Consider the following 23,684-nt stretch of genomic DNA (forward strand, 5'->3'; position numbering starts at 1 on the left):
GGAAGAGAGGCCTGGAGCAGGTGCCCTCAGAAGGGACTGGCCCTGCTGCCACCTTGACTTTGAGCTTGCAGCCTTCAAAGCTGTGAGATTGTTCACCTGTGTTATTTAGTCCCGCAGTGCATGGGGTCTTTTGTTACAGCATTCGTAAGGAACTCATACTACTCTGTGGACAGCAAGGAGGCCCCAGACTAAACCTGGCTGTTTCACTGGAGGCTTGGGTGGCAGCCTTACAATCTCAGAGACCAAAAGGAGCCACATAGGACAGTCTGCAGTGAAAACTTCCTAATTAAAAGCGAGTCATGGCAGGCAGTCACATCCTGGGCCCATGTGGCTCTTTACCTTAACTGAGCCTGACTGTTGTCTTTTCGCCTTGACAATAACATGCCTTTGGGGTGGCAGGGTGATTTCCTTTTTCCAGACCCCTCAGGGTAGAATCCCCCACCAGAGCCCCTCATCATTGTTGATATTGTGTTAATGATTAACCGTAACTATCCTGGCTTACTTTTTTCCAATCCCAGAGGTTTCCTTGCTTTGCTTTCTCCCACCTCCCTAGTCTCTCCACTAAGGGGTTTCATGGAAGTGTCCTAGGCCTCCTCCTTTAATTCTGATGTATAAAGTAAGGTGCAGCCCTGGCTGGTATAGCTCAGTGGATTGAGCGCGAGCCTGCAAAACAAAGGGTCACCGGTTCGATTCCCAATCAGGGCACATGCCTGGGTTGTGGGCCAGGTCCCCCAGTGGTGGGCGTACGAGGTGCACAAGAGGCAACCACACATGAATCTTCCTCTCCCTCTCTTTCTCCTTTCCTTCCCTTTGCTCCAAAAATAAGTAAATGGAATCTTTAAAAATATATAAAAAAAATAAAAGAAGGTACAAAACCATCATTCTCTGCAGCATCTCCTCAGTCCCCTGAGACTTTGCTTCCCGGCAACTGCTGTCAGTTTGACTCCAATAAATTCACCCAGATCCTTCCAGGTCTGGACGTTTGTTAGGTTGACAGCGCGAAATGAGTACAACATCGCTGGTGTTCACAGCCGCTGAGTCGTCCCCCAGTGTCACCCTTCAAAGGTACGACAGAGTGCCGAGCAGGGAACGAATGCTTAATGATGAATCTATAGCCATCTCCGACTTTTCTTAAAACCCAGTTAGTCCCTGTGCTGGGGGAAGTGTTCTGTGCCCGGAATGAGGGAGCTGCTCATGTCTTCCTGGGTCTCTAACACCCTAATGTGCATTGAGAATCTCTAAGAGGAGACAGCATTTTCTGCTAATTTTTTCCCAGGCCTGCCTACTAATATCCACCTCCGCAGAGCCGGGGGCGGGACGTGGGGAGCCGCACACCTCCCTGAAACTTGGTGGAGGTGACCCTGAGTGAGCGGAGGGGAGCCGGGTGCAAGGTTGGAACGAGAGAGAAGGCACCACAGGGATGCCCTGGGCCACACCTGGGACTGCGCTAGGGGGGCGTTCCCCTAACACGCAGGTCACCCTTCTGATAGGGGACTCAAGACTTGGAAAATTTTGGCTTAAGGTAAAAAGTTATAAGTCTAGCAAGTCATGTGTATGTTAAGCTTTTGTTTCAGAAACTACAAATAACGCGCATCCTGGCTCCCGGGGAAAGGCAGCCGACCTCCTGGGGCACTGGCTAGAGATTACTGCCTGGGGACATGTTGGAGGCATCTGGGCCTTTTGTGTGACCACCCCGCCCCCCCCCCCCCCACACACACACCTTGGGAACAGCTAACTGCTGAGAACAGAAATGCTGCAGCTTCCCTCACCTAACCCTCCCTGAATTTCAAAGTCCTCACCGCACTTGTTTACCCTCCCCCACCCCCTTATAAAAGATCCGGCCAGGAAAGAGAAGGGAAGATGGTTTGTTAGGGTGTGAACCCGCCATCTTCTCAGATCGCCGGCCATCTGAATAAAGTGCCCATAAAAGATTCAATCACTGTCATTGCTTATCGGGTTTGGTAGTGACAGGTAGCCCGAACGCCGGTGTCTTTTCCGGTTACACTTCTTTCTTGGGAAGACACGGCGCCATACGAAGAGCCGAGGCCTGAACTGCGCTTTTCAGTTTGGGAAGACGTGAGTATCCCCATTACCACGGGTTGCCAGCAAAACTGCCTTCTGTTTCACCCCTCGAATTCGAGGATAGAAGGGTTCAAGGTCAGAGTCCATGTCAGGTGATGTCAGTCTGACTTCTTACCGTATGTGTGTGTAGGTATATGTCAACTACACGTGTGTGTCATAGGCATGTTGGTATAGGAATATATAATGTAGGATATTACCTATATAATTCCTTACTATCATACATATGTGACATATTGACTGCCACTTGGGGGGTTAACTTTATAAATTTTTAAAAATTGACTTGAGAGAGAGAGACATTGATTTGTTGTTCCACTTCCTGATACATTCATTGGTTGATTTCTGTATGTGCCCCGACTGGGGATCGAACCCGCAATCTTGGAGTATCAGAACGACACTCTAACCACTGAACCACCTGGCCAGGGCCCGGGGTTAACTTTAAAGTGACTTGCCCATCTCACAGACAACTGCCTGATAAGATGCAACACACAAAGTAGGCCTTTGTGAGGCCTCTAAAAATACTGCGACGAAATGTCACATAAAGACAGATTGTCGGCAACTTCCAACCTCAGAAAAAGGCTCCCCGTGGAAGGTTTTTCAGAACAGAAGCAAGGATCAAGCGGACCATTGTCCCCGGAAGTCCGGCTCAGAGAGCCGTCCCACACCCTGATCCTCTAACACTGCATCCTTCCTGATGGCTCCCGCGGTTTCCAGGTCACAGAGCAGAGCCTGCTGTCGCCGGGTGTGGTCAGCAGCCCTCTCAGTGCACCAGCCCAGGCCCGGCCTGGGGACACTCACCGAACACGGTCCTGGCCGGGACGGACTCCCGGTTCAGCCAGAAGGAGACCTGTGACAAGATCACGGTCATTATGCAGGGAAGGTAGGTCTGGATGACGAAGTACCCGATCTTCCTCTTCAGGTGGAAATGAGCCGTCATAATGGTGTACTCGCCTGCAAACAAACACAGGAGCGCCGTCAGCCAGGCACCCGAATTCCGGCCACCCCCACCCCCACCCCCACTGCTCCCATCTGGTGTCCTGTGTCCCTGATCCTGACCTCTCTGCACCCCTCCACTGCGCAAGTATTTGCATGGTTTGGGCAGAGGAGGCGATGGGGACGCGTGGATTTCTATATGGCCACTACTGTTTGAGTCTCTTGACCTCTCAAGAGCTTCTACACGCGGGTGCTTTTCCTGGAAAATCAGATTTCAGAGCCTCCCTAATCCCCCTCACAATCTGTCCCCTCTGCCCTCCCGCTGGGCGCGGGCGCCGTCGGGATTCAGGGTTTAGCCTCTCGGCAGAGAGAACTGGGGAGAGAGCGTGGAGGGGTCTCGCCCTGTTTCCCAGCCAGGGGGCCTCCAAGGAACTGGGGGTGACCACCGCCCCCCCCCCCCCCCCCCGGCTCCAGCTGCGGTAGGGTGACAGCGAAGCGCAGCTTCTGGAGGCCTGGGTCCTGGCGGCTGCACTCTCCCCGCCGCCCGCCCGCAGGCACCTCGGCGGGCTCCCTGCCTTGGCGATGCCCCAGCGCCTCCTCTGCATCTGCCTGGCGGTGTGGGAAGCCAGCGGGGACCTCCCATTCATTGCGGAGAACGATGCTGCGCTGACTGTGAACTGGTAAGGAGCCCGGGAGCGGGGGCGGCTGTGTTTTAAAGGGCTGTGAGCCCGAGGCCCCGGGAGGCGCTTTGAGAAGTGGGGACACAGCTGAGTTGATCTGAGGACGAGGGGACTTTGGCTGAACTGTAAGGAGTCCATGGTGTGGCTGAACTTGAACGAGGCGCGCGAGGGGCGGGCTCTGCACCAGGAAAACAGACCCGGCATGGCGCCCCCTCTGGGGGGTGGTCTGCCGGCTGTGTGGGCAGAGCTGGGGCTTTTGAGGCTGCTAATAACCCGCCTCCCACGCCTGTGGTTGGAACCTCCGCCCAGCGCTCAGCAGGGCCAGCTGAGCGCGTGTCCCCGTGTGCCTTTGTCACAGCATGCCAAACGTCAGAGGTGGATGGAAACATTAAGACCCCAGGCTGTGAAACCTGACCCCTGACCGAGAAGGATACAGCAGCTTTCTGCAGCGCTTTGGGACAGGCTGTGGCAGGCCACAGGCCCACCACCCTCCTGCCTGCAGCTCCAGGCACATGAGAGTAGGTGACAGGGACCCGGGCTCTGTCTGTCCCTCCCAGCAGAAAATACAGAGAAAGGGGGTGAGCATGCGTAGGAGCCACCATCAGACCCTGTTCCCTCTCTGGAACACCTGAGCTCAGGGGAGATGCCTTTCTACCCCTCTGCAGGACGGTGTGAAATCACTACCCTACTTATAAAATTCTTCTTTGGTGCTGTTCTTTTTACTTCGCTTTGTTTTTGAACTGATGGGAGCCACATCAGATAATGTGACACAGGGAAGACCACCTTTTCAGAACGCCAATAGAGGCGGGAACCTTGTTTACAAACTCGTGCAGGACTCGGTGGGACAGCTCCAAGCCGCCGCACTGTCCATTAGCGGCACGATTCTTCCGCTCCACATTTCTTCCAGGCCACCTTTGCGCCGGTTCCCGTAAAATAGCACCTGCTTCCTCTTCTTTTGCACTGAACATGCTAACCCCAAGGTGAAGCCGCTGTCCTGTCCCCGCTAGTACCTGCCAGGATCTCACCTGTCCCCGGGACGCCCAGCAACAGTGGGTAGGAATACAGGTCCACGTGCTTTCTGCCACCCCTGTGGTTGGCAGCTTGAGAAAGTAGGGTGCTGACTAGGGGCTCCCCTGAGGGTGTCCTCTGGGGATTAGAGCTCTTACTGCAATCAGGGCTGACTCTACCCTGTTACCCTTTTCTCCTCGGCCACCTGGAAGCTCTGAGCCCTGCCCTGCCCACAGCCAGGCTTCCTGACCCTGACTGCTGCCGCGGGGCCTCGAGTGGCCAGGAGGGGTTTGTAGACACACCTTGCAGCCTGAGGAAGGGGAAGGTATTTTGTTCCTGGGGTCACCCACCTGTTTTGCACCAGGCAAAGAGACAGGTACGGCACCTGATGCCTCTCAGGTCAGCCTCACGTATGTGGCAGTGAGAGGACCTGCTACTTGTAAGGCCTGGACTATTTCTGGCTGCTTGGTTGTGCTTTCCAAAATTCAACCTGGGGGGCATCTTTTTTGCCATGCTCACAGCAGGAGGTGGGAGAGCAGGGAAACAGGAATATTTGCAGGACATGGGCTTCCTGTCACTTGTGCGTCTCAGGGCCGAGGCTGTGTTACATAAGCAGGCAGCCCTGGGCAGGGCCAGCAGTCACCGGGGCCTGCGCACATGGGGGCCATTGCACCGCCGATTAGTGCCCAGCATGTCCCCTAATGCCACTGCTGCAGCTGATGTCTCTGCGTGCAGCTGCTGGGCATGGGGGTGGTACCTGACTGGGCGGCTGCTGGGCGGCTGTGGATGCCCCACAGCTGTGGCCGGATCTCGGTGGGACAGGACAGGTGGGCTGGGCCGGAACCCCCCCCCCCAGGGCATGTCCCGCAGGCGCCAGGCCTCACCCGTGCTGGTGCTGATGTTCTCCGTGCCCACCGTCTGCCCCATCAGGTGGTACTGGTTCAGCCTGGAGCCGTCTTCTGCCACCACCACCGACTTGGTGGTGTCGTTGGTCCAGACGTACACGACCTCGGAGTTAGGGTATGCGTCTGTGAGGGGCGGGGGGACAGAAAGCGGCATCAATGAGGTGTCACTGGAAACCTGGCACAAGCCAAGGAGCAAGAGAGATGTCACAAAGTCCAAGTTCAATGGTAAAGCAGCTCGGTTGGCCAGAGCGTCACCCTGTACCCTGAAAGGTTGTGGGTTCGATCCCTAGTCATCAACCAATTGATGTTTCTCTCACATCGATGTTTCTCTCTCCATCTCCCTCCCTTCCTCTCTCTCCAAAAATCAATAAACATATCATCAGGTGAGGAATTAAAAAAAAAGAGTGTTTAGCATGGTCCGAGCAGGGCAGAACCCCCACTATTCAAGTGCTTCCATTTCCAAAGTACCAGTGCTCAGAAACCAGTACCCAGCACTTCCTGGGGTGTAATTTTTTGGGGGAACGCTATCTCAGGGGCCCGGAGACCACAGTGCCTGGGGATGCCCCAGCTCTTTGGCACCGGGCAAGTCACTTATGCCCTATGCCTCAGTTTTTCCATCTGTAGAATGGGAGGGGAGTAACAGGACATCCTTCGTGGGCTCCTGGGGTGCACAATGACATAATGCCTGCAGCCCTGGGGACAGCTCAGATGGCATCAGCTGCCAATCCAGGCTCCACTCTGCAACAGCCACCTGTCCTGCTGTCCTGGTGGGAAGGTGACCTGGCGGGCAGGACCTTCGCCCCTGGTGTCATGCCTGGGAGCACCAGGTTGCATGGCAAAAGCCCCCGCGCAGATGGAATTAACACTGTGTGCCCTAAAATCGGAAGATTAGGCTGGTTTTCCCAGGGGACTGGGTATAATCAGAACCCTTCCAAACAGAGAACTTTCTCCAGCCGGAGCCATATGTACTCAGGAAAACTCGAGGCCCGACAAAGGGACTCGGCCATCTTTATAGGCTTTGCAGATGGAGAAAGGGGTCGCGAGCCAAGGCAGCCCATAGAAGGTGAAAATGACCCCAGTGACAGCACGCAAGAAAACAGGAGCCCCCAGCACACACAGGTGTGAGTTCTGCCGGCAACCCCAGGGGGGCTGGAAGCAGATGTGCCCCCAGGGCCTTCAGAGAGGCTGCGCCCCCTCCGACACCAGATTTTGGCCCCGTGAGACCCACAGCAGAGAAACCTGACCCCCGCTGCATTTCTTCCCACAGAACTGTGGGGTAATGAACGTGCCATTTTATTTTTTTCCAGTTTTATGGAGACATACCATATTTATCAGACTATAAGACACACCCCCAGATTTGGGGAGAAAGTGGGGGTGTGTCTTGTAGTCTGAATGTAGCTTACCTGGCTTGCTGTGGTGGGGGGGGGGGGGGGTAGAGGCGGTGGTGGAACGGGGCCAGAGGTTATGAAATATTTTATCACATTTTTTGCTTCAAAAAAATTCTTTTCCTATTTTCCTCCTCTAAAACCTAGGCACGCCTTATGGTCCGGTGCGTCTTCTAGTCCTAAAAATACGGTAATCGGCACGCGGTATCATATATATTGAAGGTGTACAGGGTAACGACTTAATACATGATAAAACGATGACCACAATAAGGTTGGTTATAAATGTGTTCTCTTAGGGGCTGAGTTTGCGACGATTTCTTGAGGCAGCAGTGGAAACTAGAACAGGCGGATGGAGAACCGAGTCAACAGTCTGTCCCCTAGAACAGGCAGACAAACGTAAGACACGTAACAAGTGAGGCATAGGAAGCACTCTGGAGAAATGCGAGCTGGGAAGAGAAAAGCGGCACAATTTTAAAAGAGGGGCGTCTGGGAAGCCCTAACTTAGGGGACTTGAGACAGGAGCGCTGTTAGGAAAGAAAGGTCACAGAAAGGGCGCTGCAGGGGCCGAATGTGCCTGCGATTCCCGAGGGGAAGCCAGGGGGCGCTGTGGCAGGTCCGGGCAGAGGGCAGAGGCGAAGACCAGACACAACGGGGCCTGGGGCCACGTTGTACCTTTGACCTTCCCAGGGAGCTAGCGGAGAAGGCCCTGGGGGTTCAGCAAACGCGACATGGTCTCACCCGCTGTAAAAGGGTCGCTCTGGCTGAGGCAGGAGAGCAGAAAGTAGGTGGGAAAGGCACAGAAACGGGGCTGCTTAGGACAACAGGAAAACGCTCCGGACGAGCAATGCTGGAGCGGAGAAGGGAGATCGGGGCGCGTTTTACGGGGAAAGCGCATCGCCTGGCGCGCGAGCCCCAAGACGAAAAACGCAGCCCGGCCGGGCACTTGGGCGGGTCCCTCGCGCTGCCTAGGACGGCACAGACCCCGGATCGACCTAACTCTGGTGACAAGGCCGCAGTCCCAGTGCTGACGTGTCCGAGCGGAGAGGCCTACAAGGGGTCCACGCGGGGATGCTGAGCCCACAGCGGGTACAAGTCAGGAGTTCCGGGGAAAGGTCTCAGCATACGGATGTCACCTGGAGCGCTGCTGTGAGATCTCCTGAGTGGGGAGCGTCGGTGGAGAGAACAGAGTGACTTTTTAGGGTATCACGAGGTGTCAAGTCTGAGAAGGTGAGGAGGGGACAGCAGAGCCACTGGAGCAGCGGCCACCCCGCTGGGAGGACACAGGGAATGGGCTGCCTTTGATGGATGGGGAGTGTCCAGGGGACCTCGCAGGACGTGCCACCCAGGCAACAGAGGCTCCTTAGGAGAGACAGGGCCCTGGCCCAGCTTGTTTTAAGGATTTAACGGGCTCATCTACTGCAGTTGCCTCTTGAGACAGGTAGAAGCCAGAAGAGAAGAGTAGGCTCTTGAATGATCATGAGTCTTGCCAAAACTTGGCTGGTTGGAGCATCCTCCTGTAAACTGAAAGGTCGTGGGTTCGATTCCCGGTCAGGGCACATGGGGCTAGTCCCCAGTCATGGTGTACAAGGCAACTGATGAATGTTTCTCCTTTTCTCTCTCTATCCCTCCCTCCCTTCCCCTCTCTCAAAAATCAATAAGCATGTCCTCTGGTGAAGATTTAAAAAAAAAAGAAAAGAAGAATCAGTGTAGATGTTTCTTTGCTAATGCACCTCGCCACCCTTAGTCTTGCTTTAGGTACAAAAAAGTATGCATAACAGGTAAAAATAAGAAAGCAAACACACAGGTAGCAAACGCTGAGCTTAATACAGAGGAAAATGACGGGACGTTCAGTGCCCTCGGCACACAGCTCACTGAAGCCTGCTCTTCCGCCCATAGGGCGGTCGTCTGAATTTTGTGATAATTTTCACATTGTTTGCTTTGTAGTCTACCTTCCCGGAAGGAGTCCCTAAACAAAGCAGCTTTGGGCTTTGCCTGTGTCTTCTCCGTGAAATCTGTTTAACTGTTTTTATCCACACCATCCATGTTTTCTTCATGTTTTTTAAAAAGATTTTATTTATTTATTTTTAGAGAGGGAATGGAGGGAGAAAGAGAGAGAGAGAGAAACATCAATGTGCAGTTGCTAAGGGTCATGGCCTGCAACCCAGGCATGTACCCTGACTGGGAATCGAACCTGCGACACTTTGGTTCACAGCCCGCGCTCAATCCATTGAGCTACGCCAGTCAGGGATTCTTCATGTTTTTTGATACACACTTTTTGACTATCTGTTGCAAATATCTCCTTCTTTTTGTGGCGATTTCACTTCGCTCATTTTTTTTTCCTTTTGGTAAACTCTAATTTTAATGAGTCAGATGTGCATCTTCTTTCAAAGGCCCTCCTCCGTTCAGAGGTCCTGGCTCATCCCACACCCACTGTCAACGTTGGAACAAACACAATCCTCTTCCCGCCTTAGGGCCTCACCCTCCAGGATTTGACTTCTGTGGATATTTTCCCACATAAGTATCCAATTGCATTTCACCCAGGAGGTTTGCTGTGTGGCCACCGATGTCACCACATGGCCCCCACCCACTCACAGGCTGGGTCTGCCTGGGGCCCAGAATGTCCCCCTAACGCACAGGGCTGCTCTGGTCTGGGGGCTCAGCTCTCCCCCAGTTTCACTGGCTCCCTCCTAACAGACTTTAGCAGACACCAACAGCTGGAGCGTGAGGTCCCCCTGTGCCTTCCGCCTGTTCATCCTCGGCTCATCCCTGTGTACGTCAGGACCACAGCTGGTTAGGCTTCCTTAAAACCTGCTAATCACCTGGCTGGCGTAGCTCAGTGGATTGAGCGTGGGCTGTGAACCAAAGCGTCGCAGGATCGATTCCCAGTCAGGGCACATGCCTGAGTTGCAGGCCATGGCCCCCAGCAACCGCACATTGATGTTTCTCTCTCTCTCTTTCTCCCTCCATTCCCTCTCTAAAAATAAATAAATAAATAAAATCTTAAAAAAAAAAAAAAACAACAACCCACTGATCAGGCTGATGTTGCAACCAGAACAGACCGAGAGATCATAGACTGAGGACATGTGCCATCCATGGTGGTGACATGTCCCCCCGTGTATCGAGGTCTCTGTACCGTGTGTGCCTGACATGGCGCTTTGATTGTCAGGGTGTCCGTTTCTAAGACATCTGTCTGGGGCAAACACGTCACCGGCTGTGTGTGACACAGTGAATCGCTCCACAGCTAGGTGAGTGGCCAGGCCGCCCACCCACAAAGTGCCCCTTTTAGAAACCTGCTGACTGGTGGCGCCAGTGACCCCACTTTTCCCTGATTCCCCTTCTTCTGTTTCCAATTTGCCAATAAGGAGTGAGCCTGGGAAACCCTGGGTACCCCACCCTCGACTCCAGTCAACACAGAACCCCAGGTTCTCTGCCTACAACCTCACTGTGAGGCCCCAGGCAGGCCCTGCACCCTCCAGGAGCTGTGAGTAATAAACCTGGTTTATTCCGAGGTCCCTGATGGTTGTATCTGAGGTGCATGCTGTGATCGCAAGACCCACAAGGGCTGATCCAGCCACAGCATTGGGTCAGGTCAGTTGGGCAGGCCACTGTGGGGGCTGCTAGGAGGACTGTGGGCCCAGGTGAGCGCCCCAGGCATTCCTAGTCGATAGCATCACTATGGATAGAATGAGGTGAGTGCCCAGGCATTCCTAGTCGATAGCATCACTAAGGACAGAACTGTGTGACTGATCCAGGTATTTCTAGCTGACAGTGGAATATAATGAGACCAACACCAAGGTCTTGTAAGTTGAAATCTCTGTCAATGAAGTCATATCTTTTTTTTTTTTTTTTTTTGCTAAATGTCTGATACTCAGCACTGTCCCAAAAACCAGTGCCCCTGGCCCTGGGCAAAGGTCCCATCGGTGGGGCTAGATCCCTATCCTTGAGAATGAGTAAGGTGATTCTGATATTTATCTGCACTAGTAAGGTATGAAATAGGAGGAAAGAGATCAGACCCGTTCCAGCGACTGGTGACACCGTGGCCGCTGCACCTAACTCACACTGCAGGGGGCGGTGGCGTGGTATTCTTGTCACCCTTAAAAAAATTCCTGTCACCTGTTTTCAAGTTTCAGACATACGGAAGTGCATTTTGCACATGGGCAGCCTGGGGGCTCCCCTGACACAGCGTGCTCTGTCACAATGTCCCCTCTCTCCAGGGGACAGGTGGTTCGGGGCGATGACGCCCCCCCACCTTGGGCCCATGCAGGACCGCTGGTGCCCTGAGTGCCGGCGGGGTTCGATAGTGCAAGTGCCACGGACCGCTGACTATGGAAGGGCCGTGGCACTGGGCACTCGGTGCCACCAGATCCTGGCCCAGGCTGGGAGTGGGGACAGACAGCAGGAGACAGAGAGGCAGCACAGGGCTCCCAGCTGTCCCCAGACTGTCTCAGGCAGCTTGCGTCCCTGGCCCCCCAGGGGGACAGCCGCTGAGTGGGAGGCTGGCCTGCCTCAAGGGCCACCTTTGCAGGGACAAACCCTGTCCACTTCTCCCATTCCTTTCCCAGTCCATGGCGGGGGTGTGAGTGGGACCCCTGGTGAAGAGGAGGAAGGAGACCTCCAAGTCTGCGCAGGCGCGAGGCAGATGGGAATTGTGAGTCCAGAGCGCACAAGGAACTCACACCGCAGGGCCAGGTGAGGAACAGCAGGAAACACAGACCCACGTCTGAGCGTAGGAAGCCCCGCCCTCCGCCCCGTAGAGCTGGAGACTGGGTGCTCCATCTCCTCGAGACAAAGGGGGAGGGGCCATCAGGACTCGTGGAGCGACCTGGAGACTGGCAGAGATCTGGGGGTGCAGGGGCCGCCTCTGGTGGCCCGGAGGACATGGGGATGCAGACAGGAGTCGTGGTGGGGTGTGGAGGTGCAGAGGCGGGGGCTGGGACAGGCCTGGGGGGGGCGTGGACCCCATCCCATCTGCTCTCCTGACTGCAGGGCCGGAAATCACTCTCCATAGGGGATGGGGGGGGACCCACAATGACAGATGGCTCTGTGGCTTAGTGGTGTGTGGGCCCGGGAAGCGTGTCTGTGCTGCAGGGGTCCCTGGCTGCGGAGGAGGCTGGCTCTGTCACCTGCAGACCCGGCCTGCTGGACACAAGTCCTCCCAGCCTCTTTCTCCATTGTTAGTGGGCGTGCTAGTGAATAATCATGCTTATCTTACAATAAACCCCCCCCCCAAATAATTGTAACTAGATCTAAGTTAGCTGAAGTCACCAAGTGATGTGTACACATCACTGACGCTGGGTACTTATAATTCACAGGACCTTGCTTTTCACCCTGTTGGCATTAAATGTAAGCGTTCAATGACTTATTAATATGGATGGTGCTAACAGCATGACTAATAATGAGGGCCAGCGTGGCCTCCAGTGTGCTGGCCCCACACAGCTGAGCTCTCTCTCTGCTCACCAGATTAAGGGTGGGAATAAATGCCCACTCGTGTGCGTTTCCACTCTGGTGTGGAGCGGCACTAAATTCCTCTCTGTGTCACCCGTACGGCATCAATCTCCGAGCTGGGGACAGCAGTAAATGAGGCGGTCGGTCTCTGCCTGCTTGCCTTTGTCATGATTGAAAGCTTTGGAACCCTAATCCCCGCCTCCCGCTGACCGTCCGTCAGCAGAGCCGGGCGGGAAGGTCTGACAGGTTTTCACTCACAGGGGACTGGGGGATTTGTCACCGCCTTCTGAGTGGGCCCTTCTCCCCTGGGCTGACACAGCCTGTCTGCCCTCATCCTGCATCTCCACCCCCTGGAACGGTGGTGTGGCGCTCTCAACCCGATTCGCAAGGCCTTTTGGAAGCAATGAGGCTGGCTCACTGTGAGCGAAATACGGCGCGTGACTTTGACCTTCACCAATCCATGCATGGTCCAAGCCTCTATGTGCAACCAACCGTATGTCGGTAGGGGGAAATAACCCCCATCTCCTATGGACACTAGGACAGCAAAGTCTGCTCATCAATGCCGAGTAGTCAGCATATGCTGGCCACACAGTAGGTGCTTAATAAATAGTAGCTATAAGACATGTAGCCTGCCCTGGCTGGTGAGGTTCAGTTGGTTGGACATTGTTTCACACACCGAAAGGCTGCAGGTTCCATGCATACGGGAGGCAATTGATGGATGCTTCTGTCTCACACTGATGTTTCTCTCTCTCCCTTCCTCTTTTTAAAGATTGTATTTCTTTTTAGAGAGAGAGGAAAGGAGGGAGAAAGAGAGGGAGAGAAGCATCAATGCGTGGTTGCCTCTTGCACACACCCTACTGGGGATGTGATCTGAAACCCAGGCATGTGCCCTGACTGAGGATCGAACCTGTGACCCTTTGGTTCACAGGCCAGCACTCAATCCACTGAGCCACACCAGCCAGGGCTCTCCCTCTCTCTTTAAAATCAATGAAAAAAAAATGTCCTCAGGTAAGGATAAAAAAAGTAACATGACCTTGTGTTGGGAAGGATTTAGCTTGGTGTTAAATCCAGTCTTAGGAAACGATCTTTGTACCTGAATTCACTGTCTAGGTGTCGGTGCAGACAAACCCACTGGTTAGCCTCCCGCGACAGGCTGCGGGGACACCCGAGGAACCGCCAAAAACCAGCCAGGAAACCTGTTTAACTCAGTGCATTCATTGCCTGTGATGTTAGACCAAATGCAGCTTAGGATGTAGTTGATCATTGGAGTTTTGGTGATCGGCAAACATGCAGGATTTGCGCTGTCAGATACCCAAGTCTCAGCCTCGCTCTCTCTCCTAAAACCAGGGATCTCTCACCCTCCCTGGGCCTCAGCCTCCTAGCCCCCCAAACAAAGTCAGCACCTGACTCACCAACTGCATAATCTAGACCAGAAACTGTAAGATATAAAATTGGTGTCGATAGGTCATTTCAAATGGCCTGTTGGACAACCAGGACCCCGGCTTTCCACTCAGTAGCTAAAATTAGCCCAGTGGGCTCGGCCTTTCCCCTTGCCCAGAAATGACCGGAGGAGTGCTGACGCATGCGAATGGAAACGAGCAGATGACGTGTCTGCCCCGTTACCAAGGAAGCGACAGGAGCAAACAGACTTGCTGGGCAGGTGGCCCATCAGCACCCACAGGCAGGGAAACTGCCCTGACTGGGGTGACCCGATCAGAAAAGGGTCGGAAGTGTGAGGAGGAGGTCCTTCCACACCCCCGCCCAACCCTCCATAAACCAATTGGCTCGTTTCTGTTCAAATCAGCAGGTCCTTCCTGCTGTAATTGGCCCTTCCAATTACATCTGATTTGCTAACAGGGAAGAGCACTTCCCAAGTCACCTGGGTGTGTGACGACACCTGTGGCTCCTGTCCCTCTGTGATCCTGCACACCCACCTGACACACCACTCAGCTCTGATTCTGTCTGGCGCTTACGGAAGTTCCTAGCTCTTGGTTTCGCTGCCACGGTGGTGAGTTCGGCACAGCCTCTCCTTTGCGCCAAAACGTCACCTGCTCTGCCTCCTAGATTTACACCTCCGTGGGTACAGTCCTTGCTGGTCCCCCCAAGGAGGCACTCAGCACCGCACTCACAGCTCCCCCGCCATTTGTCCTTACTTCTGTTACGCCTTGTTCTAGTCCAGGCCTTTCCGGTTCTCTTTAAAATATCATCCCCATGGTGAGCTTCCCCATCTGCAAACTCCACCTGGGTTGCAGCTGCTTGGATGTTCAACCTGGTCATCCATGGCGTCTCTAAGACCTCTCAGAGGGCACCCTGCATTCTAAACAAGCCAGGACAGGTTTATCAAAGAGACATCCGTGTCTAATTTAGTATGCATTTTCACAAAACCATGACTTAGTCTAGTACTGAGTGCATCACTCCACAAATAAAATGAACAAAAAGAAATTATGTTCTTTTTCCTTTTCTAAATAGTCTTTTTCTTTAAAGGATTTCTTTTTTAAAAGATTTTATTTATTTATTTTTAGAGAGGGGAAGGAGGGAGAAAGAGAAGGAGAGAAACATCCATGTGTGGTTGCCTCTCACATGCCCCTTACTGGGGATCTGGCCCCCAACTCAGGCACGTGCCCTGACTGGGAATCGAACTAGTGATCCTTTAGTTTGTAGGCTGGAGCTCATTCCACTGAGCCACACCAGCCAGAGCTCCTTTTCTAAATAGTCTTGATTTGTCTCCCAAAGGTAAGCTATGCCATTGTCTCTAAGGAATTTCCTTACAGACTCGACACATGCATCTATAAACCGGGCTAATTTCAGCATCGGCCTGCATCCTTGAGGAGACACAGCAATAAGGGCTGTGTCTGTCAATTCACTTTCCCATCAGTGAGCCCGAGCATGTGGCTCATTAGAATAATGACACCTATTTGCATTCCTTTGTCTCCTGACAGCAGAGAGCTGTTGGTTGGATAATTTGAAACTCATTATACTATCACATTTAGCCCCTGCACGCTCATGGTATGAGTGACCTACTTGGCCAGGGAGCTATTTTTAGTCAATCCAAAAAATAAAAAATAAAAAGACAAAACAAGGAAGCAAAAACACTTAATTGAATAACATTTCTCCTCTTAAAATTATTATGTCCTGCCCTGGCTGGTGTGGTTCAGTGGATTGAGCATGGGCCTGGGAACTAAAGGGTCACAGGTTCAATTCCCAGTCAGGGCACATGCCTGGGTTGCAGGCCAGGTCATGTCCCCAGTAGGGGGCGCATGAAAAGCAACCACACATTGATGTTTCTCTCCCTCTCTTTCTCCCTCCCATCCCCCCTCTCTAAAATAAATAAATAAAATCTGTAAAAGAAATTATGTCCTGAGCTGAAACCATATGAGTTGAGAAGAGGTGAAGTGTGGGCAGTTTTCTACCTCTTGACAGTTGAAGAAAACCCTTCTAATCGCTTTATGGAGCATAGCAACAATATTAACAGCAACTACGAAAAAAGACACCCAGCATCTCAGTCAAAACCATCGTCAGATAAAAATAAACTTGGCACAAGAGTTCGGAAGCTCAGGAAACACAAGCGCTGATTGATTGTATTAGGTTTGGTTGAATGCGGAAGTGGCGTGATTCTGTCGATGGGTGTTTCGGCTTTGAATGTGATAAAAGACTTAACTGCGGTGGGCAGGTCGTTAACTACGAGAGAACGAGGTGAACAGGGATTAGAGAGGAGCCTCTGGCTTTGCTGCTACCTGCCCGGCACACAACAGCCATTAAGTCTGAATATCGCATTGATTGAACTTATTTCACTAACGATGAAAAAAAAATAACACTCTCCCTTCTAGTGTTTCCTCTTTGATCAAATCAAGAGCACAATTCCCATCTACAAAGAAGGGCATAATTTTAAGTCCTACAAGTCATTTTCCTCTTGGGAACATGAACAATTCACTTTCCTTGAGGGACGTGAACCAGCGATTTCCAGATGAGAGGCCTTGGGGATCTTTTGAATGTTTTGATTAAGGCAGCAATTAATTTAAGTAAATCCTGGTGAGAGTTCCTTTTCATTATACTGCATTCCCCCAAATAATGTGTTTTTATCTCTCCATGGTGTTTCAAGATCATAGTTTGGGAAAAAAAATGGATCATTTCCATCCAACCTAATTTTGGCTTCTCACACACACTTACCTCTGCTAATTCCAAAAATCTCTTTGGAATGATAGAAATAATATGAAATGAAACCCTCGGAGCCAAAAGATGTTCCCCTGCCAGCAATGGTAGAGTGGCTGTTATTAGGTAACCACTATTAACTCAGGAAACATTTGAAAAAATAGCACCCTGAAGGCACTGGAGAGAGAACAGAGGCAGGAGGAGACTGAACGGAGTTGAAAGAAAAGAATGGCTTTTCACATAAAAAGCTGTGAGATGGCCCTGGCTGGTACAGCTCAGTGGATTGAGTGCTGGCCTGTGGACCAAAGGGTCATGGGTTCGATTCCCAGTGAGGTCACATGCCTGGGTGGCAGGCCAGGTCCCCAGTAGGGGGTGTGCAAGAGGCAACTACCCATTGATGTTTCTCTCCCTCTCTGTCTCCTTTTCGTCCCCTCTCTCTAAAAATAAATAAATCTACTAAAAAAACTATAACAGAAGGTCTAATACTCATGTCATTAAAGCCAGGAAAGGACATGAGAGAAAAGATGTGGCAGGGAAACTATTCAAAACATAACTAATCGGACTTCCTAAATTTGCCAAAAATCTATAGAATCAAGAATCCGAACAAATCTCAAACAGGATAAACCTAAAGAAATCCACACCAATACACATCATACTCAAACCTCTAAACACTGAAGACAAAGAAAAGAATATTGAAAGCCACCAGAAAAAAAAATCTTACCTATAAAAGAAAAACATTATTTGAATGACAGCAGATTTCTTGTCAGAAAATATGGCGGCAAGAATAAAGTAGCACCTTTTTCAAGCGTCAGAAGAACTGTCAGAACATAGTCTTATAACCAGCAAAAATATTCATCACATATGAGGTAAAATAAAAAGGTGGAAAAGGTATTCCAGGCTAATAGTAATAAAGATATTGCATATGTATTAACTGCTGGCAACGCTAATGTCGGACAAAGAGTCGGCTCCGTGCCCTTCAGTGGGTAGAACACAAGTCACTGGGAGTAATGACGCATGCATGTGGGGCTATTAACTCAATGAACTCTCACAGTGGTGATGATGATGATGGTGGTGGTGCTGGGCACTTCTTGAGCACTTTCATTGCTGTTACGCTGCCATTTTCAAACATGCTCTCACAACCACTTTACGACTGATGAAAGATAGGTGGAGAGACCACTGGGGCACAGTTACTCAGCTAAGAAACGGAACGGGAAGCATTCAGGCCCAGGGAGTGGGCTGCGCAGTCTCGGAGAGCACATTCTTAAGTTTTTAAAACAGACAACTTCACCCTGGCCAGATAGCTCAGGGGGTTGCAGCATTGTCCCCCTGCTCCAAGGTTGTGGGTTCGATCCCTGGTCAGGGAACATACCGGAATCAACCAATGAATGCATCAGTAAGTGGAACAACAAATCAATGTTTCTGTCTCTCTCCTTCTCTCTCTAAAAGCAATCAATGGAAAAGATAATTTAAAAAGACGACTTCACCTAGCATGAGGAAAAAATAAACATTGTAAGAGAGCGAATGGAGGAATCCATTGCTCCTAACTGTTCCTCCCAGCATCTTGCAAGTGAGGCCAACGCCACCCCCACACTCCTGGCGTGGCTGGAATCCAGGAATTCCTAGTCGAATCAGAGAAGTATGTACCTGATGACTAGGTTCTCTGTTCCATCAACGCACATTTCCTAATGAGTGCACAAGGTGAGCAGCGACTGAGTGTCACTGACAGTGTTGTTCTGATGGAACATTCTAGAAGGAGTGAGTTCACACAGCAGTGACCACTATGCAATGACAAAGGTACTGACTGCATGCTGGAAATTGGATGTTGAAGGGTGGCCCCTTGGAGGAGGTGATGTGCAATTGGAGGCGTGGAAAGAAGGAAGACCTGCCTGGCGAAGGTGCGGGGGAGATAGTTCTAGGTGGGAAGTGCCGTCCCCAGGATGCAGACATGGAGGTCAGTCTGCAAGGTCAAAGGTGTGTGTACTCCACCACTCTCTCCAGGCTTCTAGAGCAGCTTGCAGCTGCTATCGGGGGACACTTGCACAGAGAGCCCAAATTCTGAATGAATGAATGGGTGGATGGATGAATGGGTGGATGAATGAATGGACGAGTGAATGAATGAATGCAGTAGCAAGCCCTAAAGGATAGCCACAGCTCTTACTTGTGGAAATAACTTACAGCTGCCAAATTTCAGGGGGCAAGCGTGCGCATCCATGGGGAAGTCCTCCAGTTGCATCGGACACTCTGCGGAGATAGTCAAGCTGAAAATAAAAAAAACAAGAGACAAAGATTAAAGGACCTGGCAAGTCTGGCTATTGATTAAGCAACCACCATGTCCCAGGCAGCCGTCTTAATTATTTCACTCATTATTTTAATTGCCATCATTTATTGTCTAAACTGTCCCACCAAATTACACTGTCTTGCACAGTAGGTGACTGTCCATTGGAAAGAAGGCTCCGATCAAATCCACTTGAGTTCCCAGGCTCAGCGTGTGTGTCTGCCCATACATTATGCCTTGGAAAGCGATGCAAGATGCCTTTAAAAATAACTTATTCCTTCTTTCTCGTCCCTTACCCAGAGTGATCTAAAAGACAGGTATTTCCTAAAAGCGTTGCTAAGCTCAGAAACTATAAACATGGAATAAACACACAGACCAAATTCTGAGCGGAAGCTGGCTGTCATTGTCGAGGACCAGCCGGTGCCGTCAAACTGCAAAGCAGGTGAAATTGTGGTGCAATGGCCTTTTTTTCATACCGACTAGTTATTGTTTTTACGCCGTGCCTGGCCTTCTAAGTAATAAGACCGCCGCTCACTCGCAGAGTCCCAGCAGCTGAAACAGTGGCGGTTCTGAGAGGTGTCGTTGTCAGCGCTGGACACGGCATCAAGAGCGTTCCAGCGCGGACACCGCTGATCGGAGCAGCGCGATGAGGTTGGTTGCCGTGAACACGTCCGGTGAGAAGTCTGGTGAGACAGCGATGCCCAGCTATGAAGGGGCTGGGACAAGCCTGCAGGCTTATTTATGAAGCCCTGGAGCTGGGATTGGTGCCGGGCTGCCTGCCCCTGTCCCTGCGTTGCGGGGGGCGGGTCCCGATGGCGGGTCATTTGGTCCCAGGTTCCGTGAGTTTCCAGAGCGCCCCCGCCCCCCCGCCCCGCTGTGGTTCTTCCATTTCCCTACGGAGTTTCCTAATTAGGGAGCGACTCTAAATTCCGTGAATGAGGTAACTGTCTGTTTCATATTCCATTGTTTAAAACAAAATTAAGTGATGTCAAATCAAATGGAATTATAACATGCCATTCTCTTTTAGACAAATAATAATTCAATGTGATATCAGCATTATTGTTCTCTCCCTGTTATGGAGGCAGGATCGTGCCTGTGTGCCCAGATGTCTGGTTGTCCAGGTATTTTCTACATGTAGGTAATATTTCCTTTTTATTTGTGGTGTATAAAATCCAGTCTTTCACATACCTAGCATTACAGCAAGGGTGTTCCCCACATTAAAATCTCTACAGGCCCTGGCCGGTTAGAACATCGTAATGATATGCCAAGATTGCAGGTTCGATACCTGGTCAGGGCACATACAAGAAGCAACCAATGAATGCATCAATAAGTGGGACAATAAATCGATGTTTTCTCTCTTTCTTCCTCTGTCTGTAAAATCAATGAATAAATTTTTTTTAAATGAGAACAAGAAATGTAGACCAGGAAGTCTGCTTTCCGCATCAGCAGGAGGCGGGGGAGGGTCAGAGAAGGCAGGCAGAGACCCGGAGATGGATCTGTTAGCTGGATCTGTAAAGAAAACTCATTTAAAGAAGAACCAAGTCCCGTAAAGCATAAAAGAGGGGTAGTTCTACAATACCATCTCCACGCACACTATCACCAGAGCGTCCCAGACTGTCTCCCTACTTTAACAGACCCCCTCAGAACAATCCCAAATGCTGGAAAAAATAAACCTCATCTCTGATGGTGCCTCGTCTCTAACTGCTCAGGTAAATCCCACGAGAGCCTGAGTTTCAGCCTCAGAGAACAGCATGTATACATTGGCTGCCTTTATAAACATTTCCCAAATGGTCTATGCTTTTATGAGACTCAACAATATCTCTAGGGCAGAGGGAGCCTTGCGTTCATGGGGCTCTTACAACAGAGAGTCCTTGATGGACATCCAGCCGCATCCATCCCACAGAGGTGAGACGGAAGCACTGTGCCGGCTGTACAGCTCAGCGGAGCCGGCCAGGCCACCCACTAGAGACTCTCAGGTCAGGTGGGGGAAAGGAAGCCTACGAGGTTAAGAAGCACTGGCCGGGGAGAGTGTCGTTGCCATGCACAAAGGTTGAGGGTTCAATCCCCGGTCAGGGCACATAGAAGAATCAACCACCAAGTGCATCAGTAAGCGGAACAACGAACTGATGTCTCTCTCTCTCTCTCTCTCAACTCAATAATAAAAAAAACAATAAGAGCTAAATATAAATTCTGGAGCTGAAAACAAAACCACCAATAACTGAAATGAAAAGTCCGTCCTACATGTAGCTGCTGCTGCTCAGTCTTCAGAATTCTGAATACTGCAGATAATGAACAAGGGTGTGAGTGGGCTTTATAATATTACACAATATTATTTACTCTATATTAAACATCACAGGTTTTGTTTCAACAACCCAGAGCCTTTTGCATGACGACCCCGCATCCTTCTGCTGGGGAGCGGATGGAAAGGGAGCTGTGGAGGCGTGGTGCCCGAGTCGGCGCTTCTTTGTCTAGACTCAGGCTCGGGGTAATTCTCTACCTGCAACTGTCCCTTCCATGCCCGAGGCTGTGGTCTGAGCCTCAGACTCTCCTGTCCACTCCACGTTTCAAAACGCTCTATTTTCCACCATGTAAACGCATTTGGGGGCGGTCTGTCAGCGCCACCTAGTGGCCAGACGCAAATTCTGGAACCATCGCGAATCAGGAAAAGTTTTTCCCACACTGTTTAAATCAGGAGTCACACAAGCAAGCAAAGCTTGCCTGAGCTCCGCCTCCTGTTCCCCTGGTCCTGTCATCTTCCATGAAACCCTTGGTGCCAAAAAGGTTGGGGACCGTTGGTTTAAATGACGGAGTTCAGCCCTGGCTGGTGTGGCTCAGTCAGTGGATTGAGCACTGGCCTGTGAACCAAAGTCTCACCAGTTCAATAACCAGTCAGGGCACATGCCTGGGTTGCAGTCCAGATCCCCAGTAGGGGGCGCACAAGAGGCAACCACACATTGATGTTTCCCTCTTTCTCCTTTCCTTTCCCTGATCTCTAAAAGTAAATAAATACAGTCTTAAAAAATAAATGACCAAGTTCAAGGCCACCAGCACACAAAGGTCACCAACTTAGACAAGGGCGCATTATGTTAAGGAAAAATTCACTATTACGGCTTTCCACGGCTCATCTGTGTCCCCAGCATGAGCGGCACTGACTGGTCTGCCCCACGTGAGTTTGTGCAGCAAAGAATCAGGCACTTGTGGAGAAGGCCTTGAGCACAACACAGGGCCACCAGCAAGCAGAACTGGGTCCCACTCTCCTTCTCAGTAAGAGACGTCAAGACATACCAATTACGAAACTTCCATTTTATCTGCATTCCATTGTCCGACACAGTCGTCCAACAGCGCGTTGGGCCATTTGGAAGGCGTGGTAGCTCTTTGCGGTGGTCAGTATTCATTTGCCAAAATAATGCACCGCAGACAGCGAGGCGCCAGCCACAGAGATGAGTTTTCTCACAGTCCGGAGGCTGGAAAGCCGAGGTGGGGGGCCGGGGTTGGGGTGCAGTTAGCCAGGCCGGCTTCTCCTGAGGCCTCACTCCTCGGCTTGCACACGCACCTTTGCCGTGTCCTCACGTGGCTGCCCCTGAGAGTGCGCAGGCCCACCCTCATGACCTCGTTTCACTTCCCTGCATCTTGAAAGGACTTCCCTCCAAACACACCCACGACCCGAGGTCTGAGGGTTCACACTTCAACACACACGTTTCACAGGAACACAGTTCAGCCCGGGGTGATATGCAGCTAATTTGCATCTCACCTGTAGCCTCCCCGCACCCGGGAAACAGGTGCGTTTTCAGGGGAGAAATCCCAGGGCGAGACTAGGAGTGCCTTTGAACGGCGGCAAACGTCCGTTCTTCCTTCTGCAAAACAGGCCAAGACGCATGTGCGGCCTCCTCGTGGGGATCCCCTGACACCCCTGCAGGGGCGCACGTGGAGGATTCAGCGTCTTTCCTGCCGAGGGGACGAAGAAGCGTTTCTGGGGAGCGGAGGCGACGGGAGAAGCCAGCGATGCAGACGAGGACGAGCGCTGTTAGAAGCGGTGCGCGCCCCAGGACGCAGGCCAAGCGAGCGCAGGTCAAGGAGAAGGGCAGCCGAGGGCAGCCTGGACCCCTCTGGCAGAGGAAGCCGACAGCCTCGGACCGGCGGGTACAAACAGGACCATCGAAGCGCCGCTGTGAGCAGGTGTGCGCAGGGGTGAGGGGGCGCGTCTGCCTTTCCAGCGGGAGCGGCGGGCGGGACCATTGCCACGGAGCCCAGGCAAAGCGTTTGGTGACCTTTCCGTTTCTGCCAAACGCAGCGCATCTCAAGTGGCTGCGTTTTGTCCGTTTCAGACACCGCGCGCGGCCCGCCTGTGTGAGGCCAAATCCAAGCTTCCTTCCACCCTCCCTGGAGCCCCGGCGCCCTCCCAGGGACCCCTGGTTCCTCGAAGGGCAGCACTGCTTCCGCCGGGCCGGCCGAGGGCGCTCTGGGCCACCCCTGCGCGGCGCCCCATTGCAGCTCCATGAACAAGTGCTGCCGGTCCTCCCTCCACGGCGACTCCGTGCTCATCTGACCACGTCGGGGGCTCTACCCCGTGCGGCCGCCTGGACAGGGAGACCGCCCCCTGCGACTTCTGGAGGCCGGAGCGGCGAAGCCCAGGCCTGAGCCCCGACAGCGGGCTCTGCACAAGGGAGGGACTTCGCCCCGCAGCGGACTCGCTGGTCCCCCTTAAAGACTCGGGCGCGGCCCTGGCCAGATGCTCGGTTGGCTGGAGCGTCATCCTGGACAGCAAAAGGTTGCGGGTTCGATCCCCAGTCAGGGCGCATAGGGGAGGCAACCAATGGATATTTCT

At 52.2% G+C, this 23,684-nt stretch overlaps 2 protein-coding genes across 2 annotated transcripts in view; one reads left to right on the top strand and one right to left on the bottom strand.

The window, feature by feature from the left end:
• GABRA5 (gamma-aminobutyric acid type A receptor subunit alpha5) overlaps positions 1–23,684 on the bottom strand; it is a 58,121-nt gene that overhangs the window by 7,309 nt on the left and 27,128 nt on the right. The window contains exons 5-7 of the mRNA XM_028503677.2: positions 18,760–18,842; positions 5,585–5,728; positions 2,878–3,030 (exon numbers count right to left, since the gene is read on the bottom strand). Of these exons, the coding sequence (XP_028359478.1) occupies positions 2,878–3,030; positions 5,585–5,728; positions 18,760–18,842 (380 nt within the window). The remainder of the gene's footprint in view (positions 1–2,877; positions 3,031–5,584; positions 5,729–18,759; positions 18,843–23,684) is intronic.
• The window catches only part of GABRB3 (gamma-aminobutyric acid type A receptor subunit beta3), a 250,313-nt gene continuing 229,974 nt past the window's right edge, over positions 3,346–23,684 (top strand). Inside the window, exon 1 of the mRNA XM_036012758.1 lies at positions 3,346–3,692. Within this exon, the coding sequence (XP_035868651.1) occupies positions 3,595–3,692 (98 nt within the window). The 5' untranslated portion in view covers positions 3,346–3,594. The remainder of the gene's footprint in view (positions 3,693–23,684) is intronic.

Source organism: Phyllostomus discolor, chromosome 12 (genome assembly GCF_004126475.2).
Source record: "Phyllostomus discolor isolate MPI-MPIP mPhyDis1 chromosome 12, mPhyDis1.pri.v3, whole genome shotgun sequence".
Classification (NCBI taxonomy): Eukaryota; Metazoa; Chordata; class Mammalia; order Chiroptera; family Phyllostomidae; genus Phyllostomus; species Phyllostomus discolor.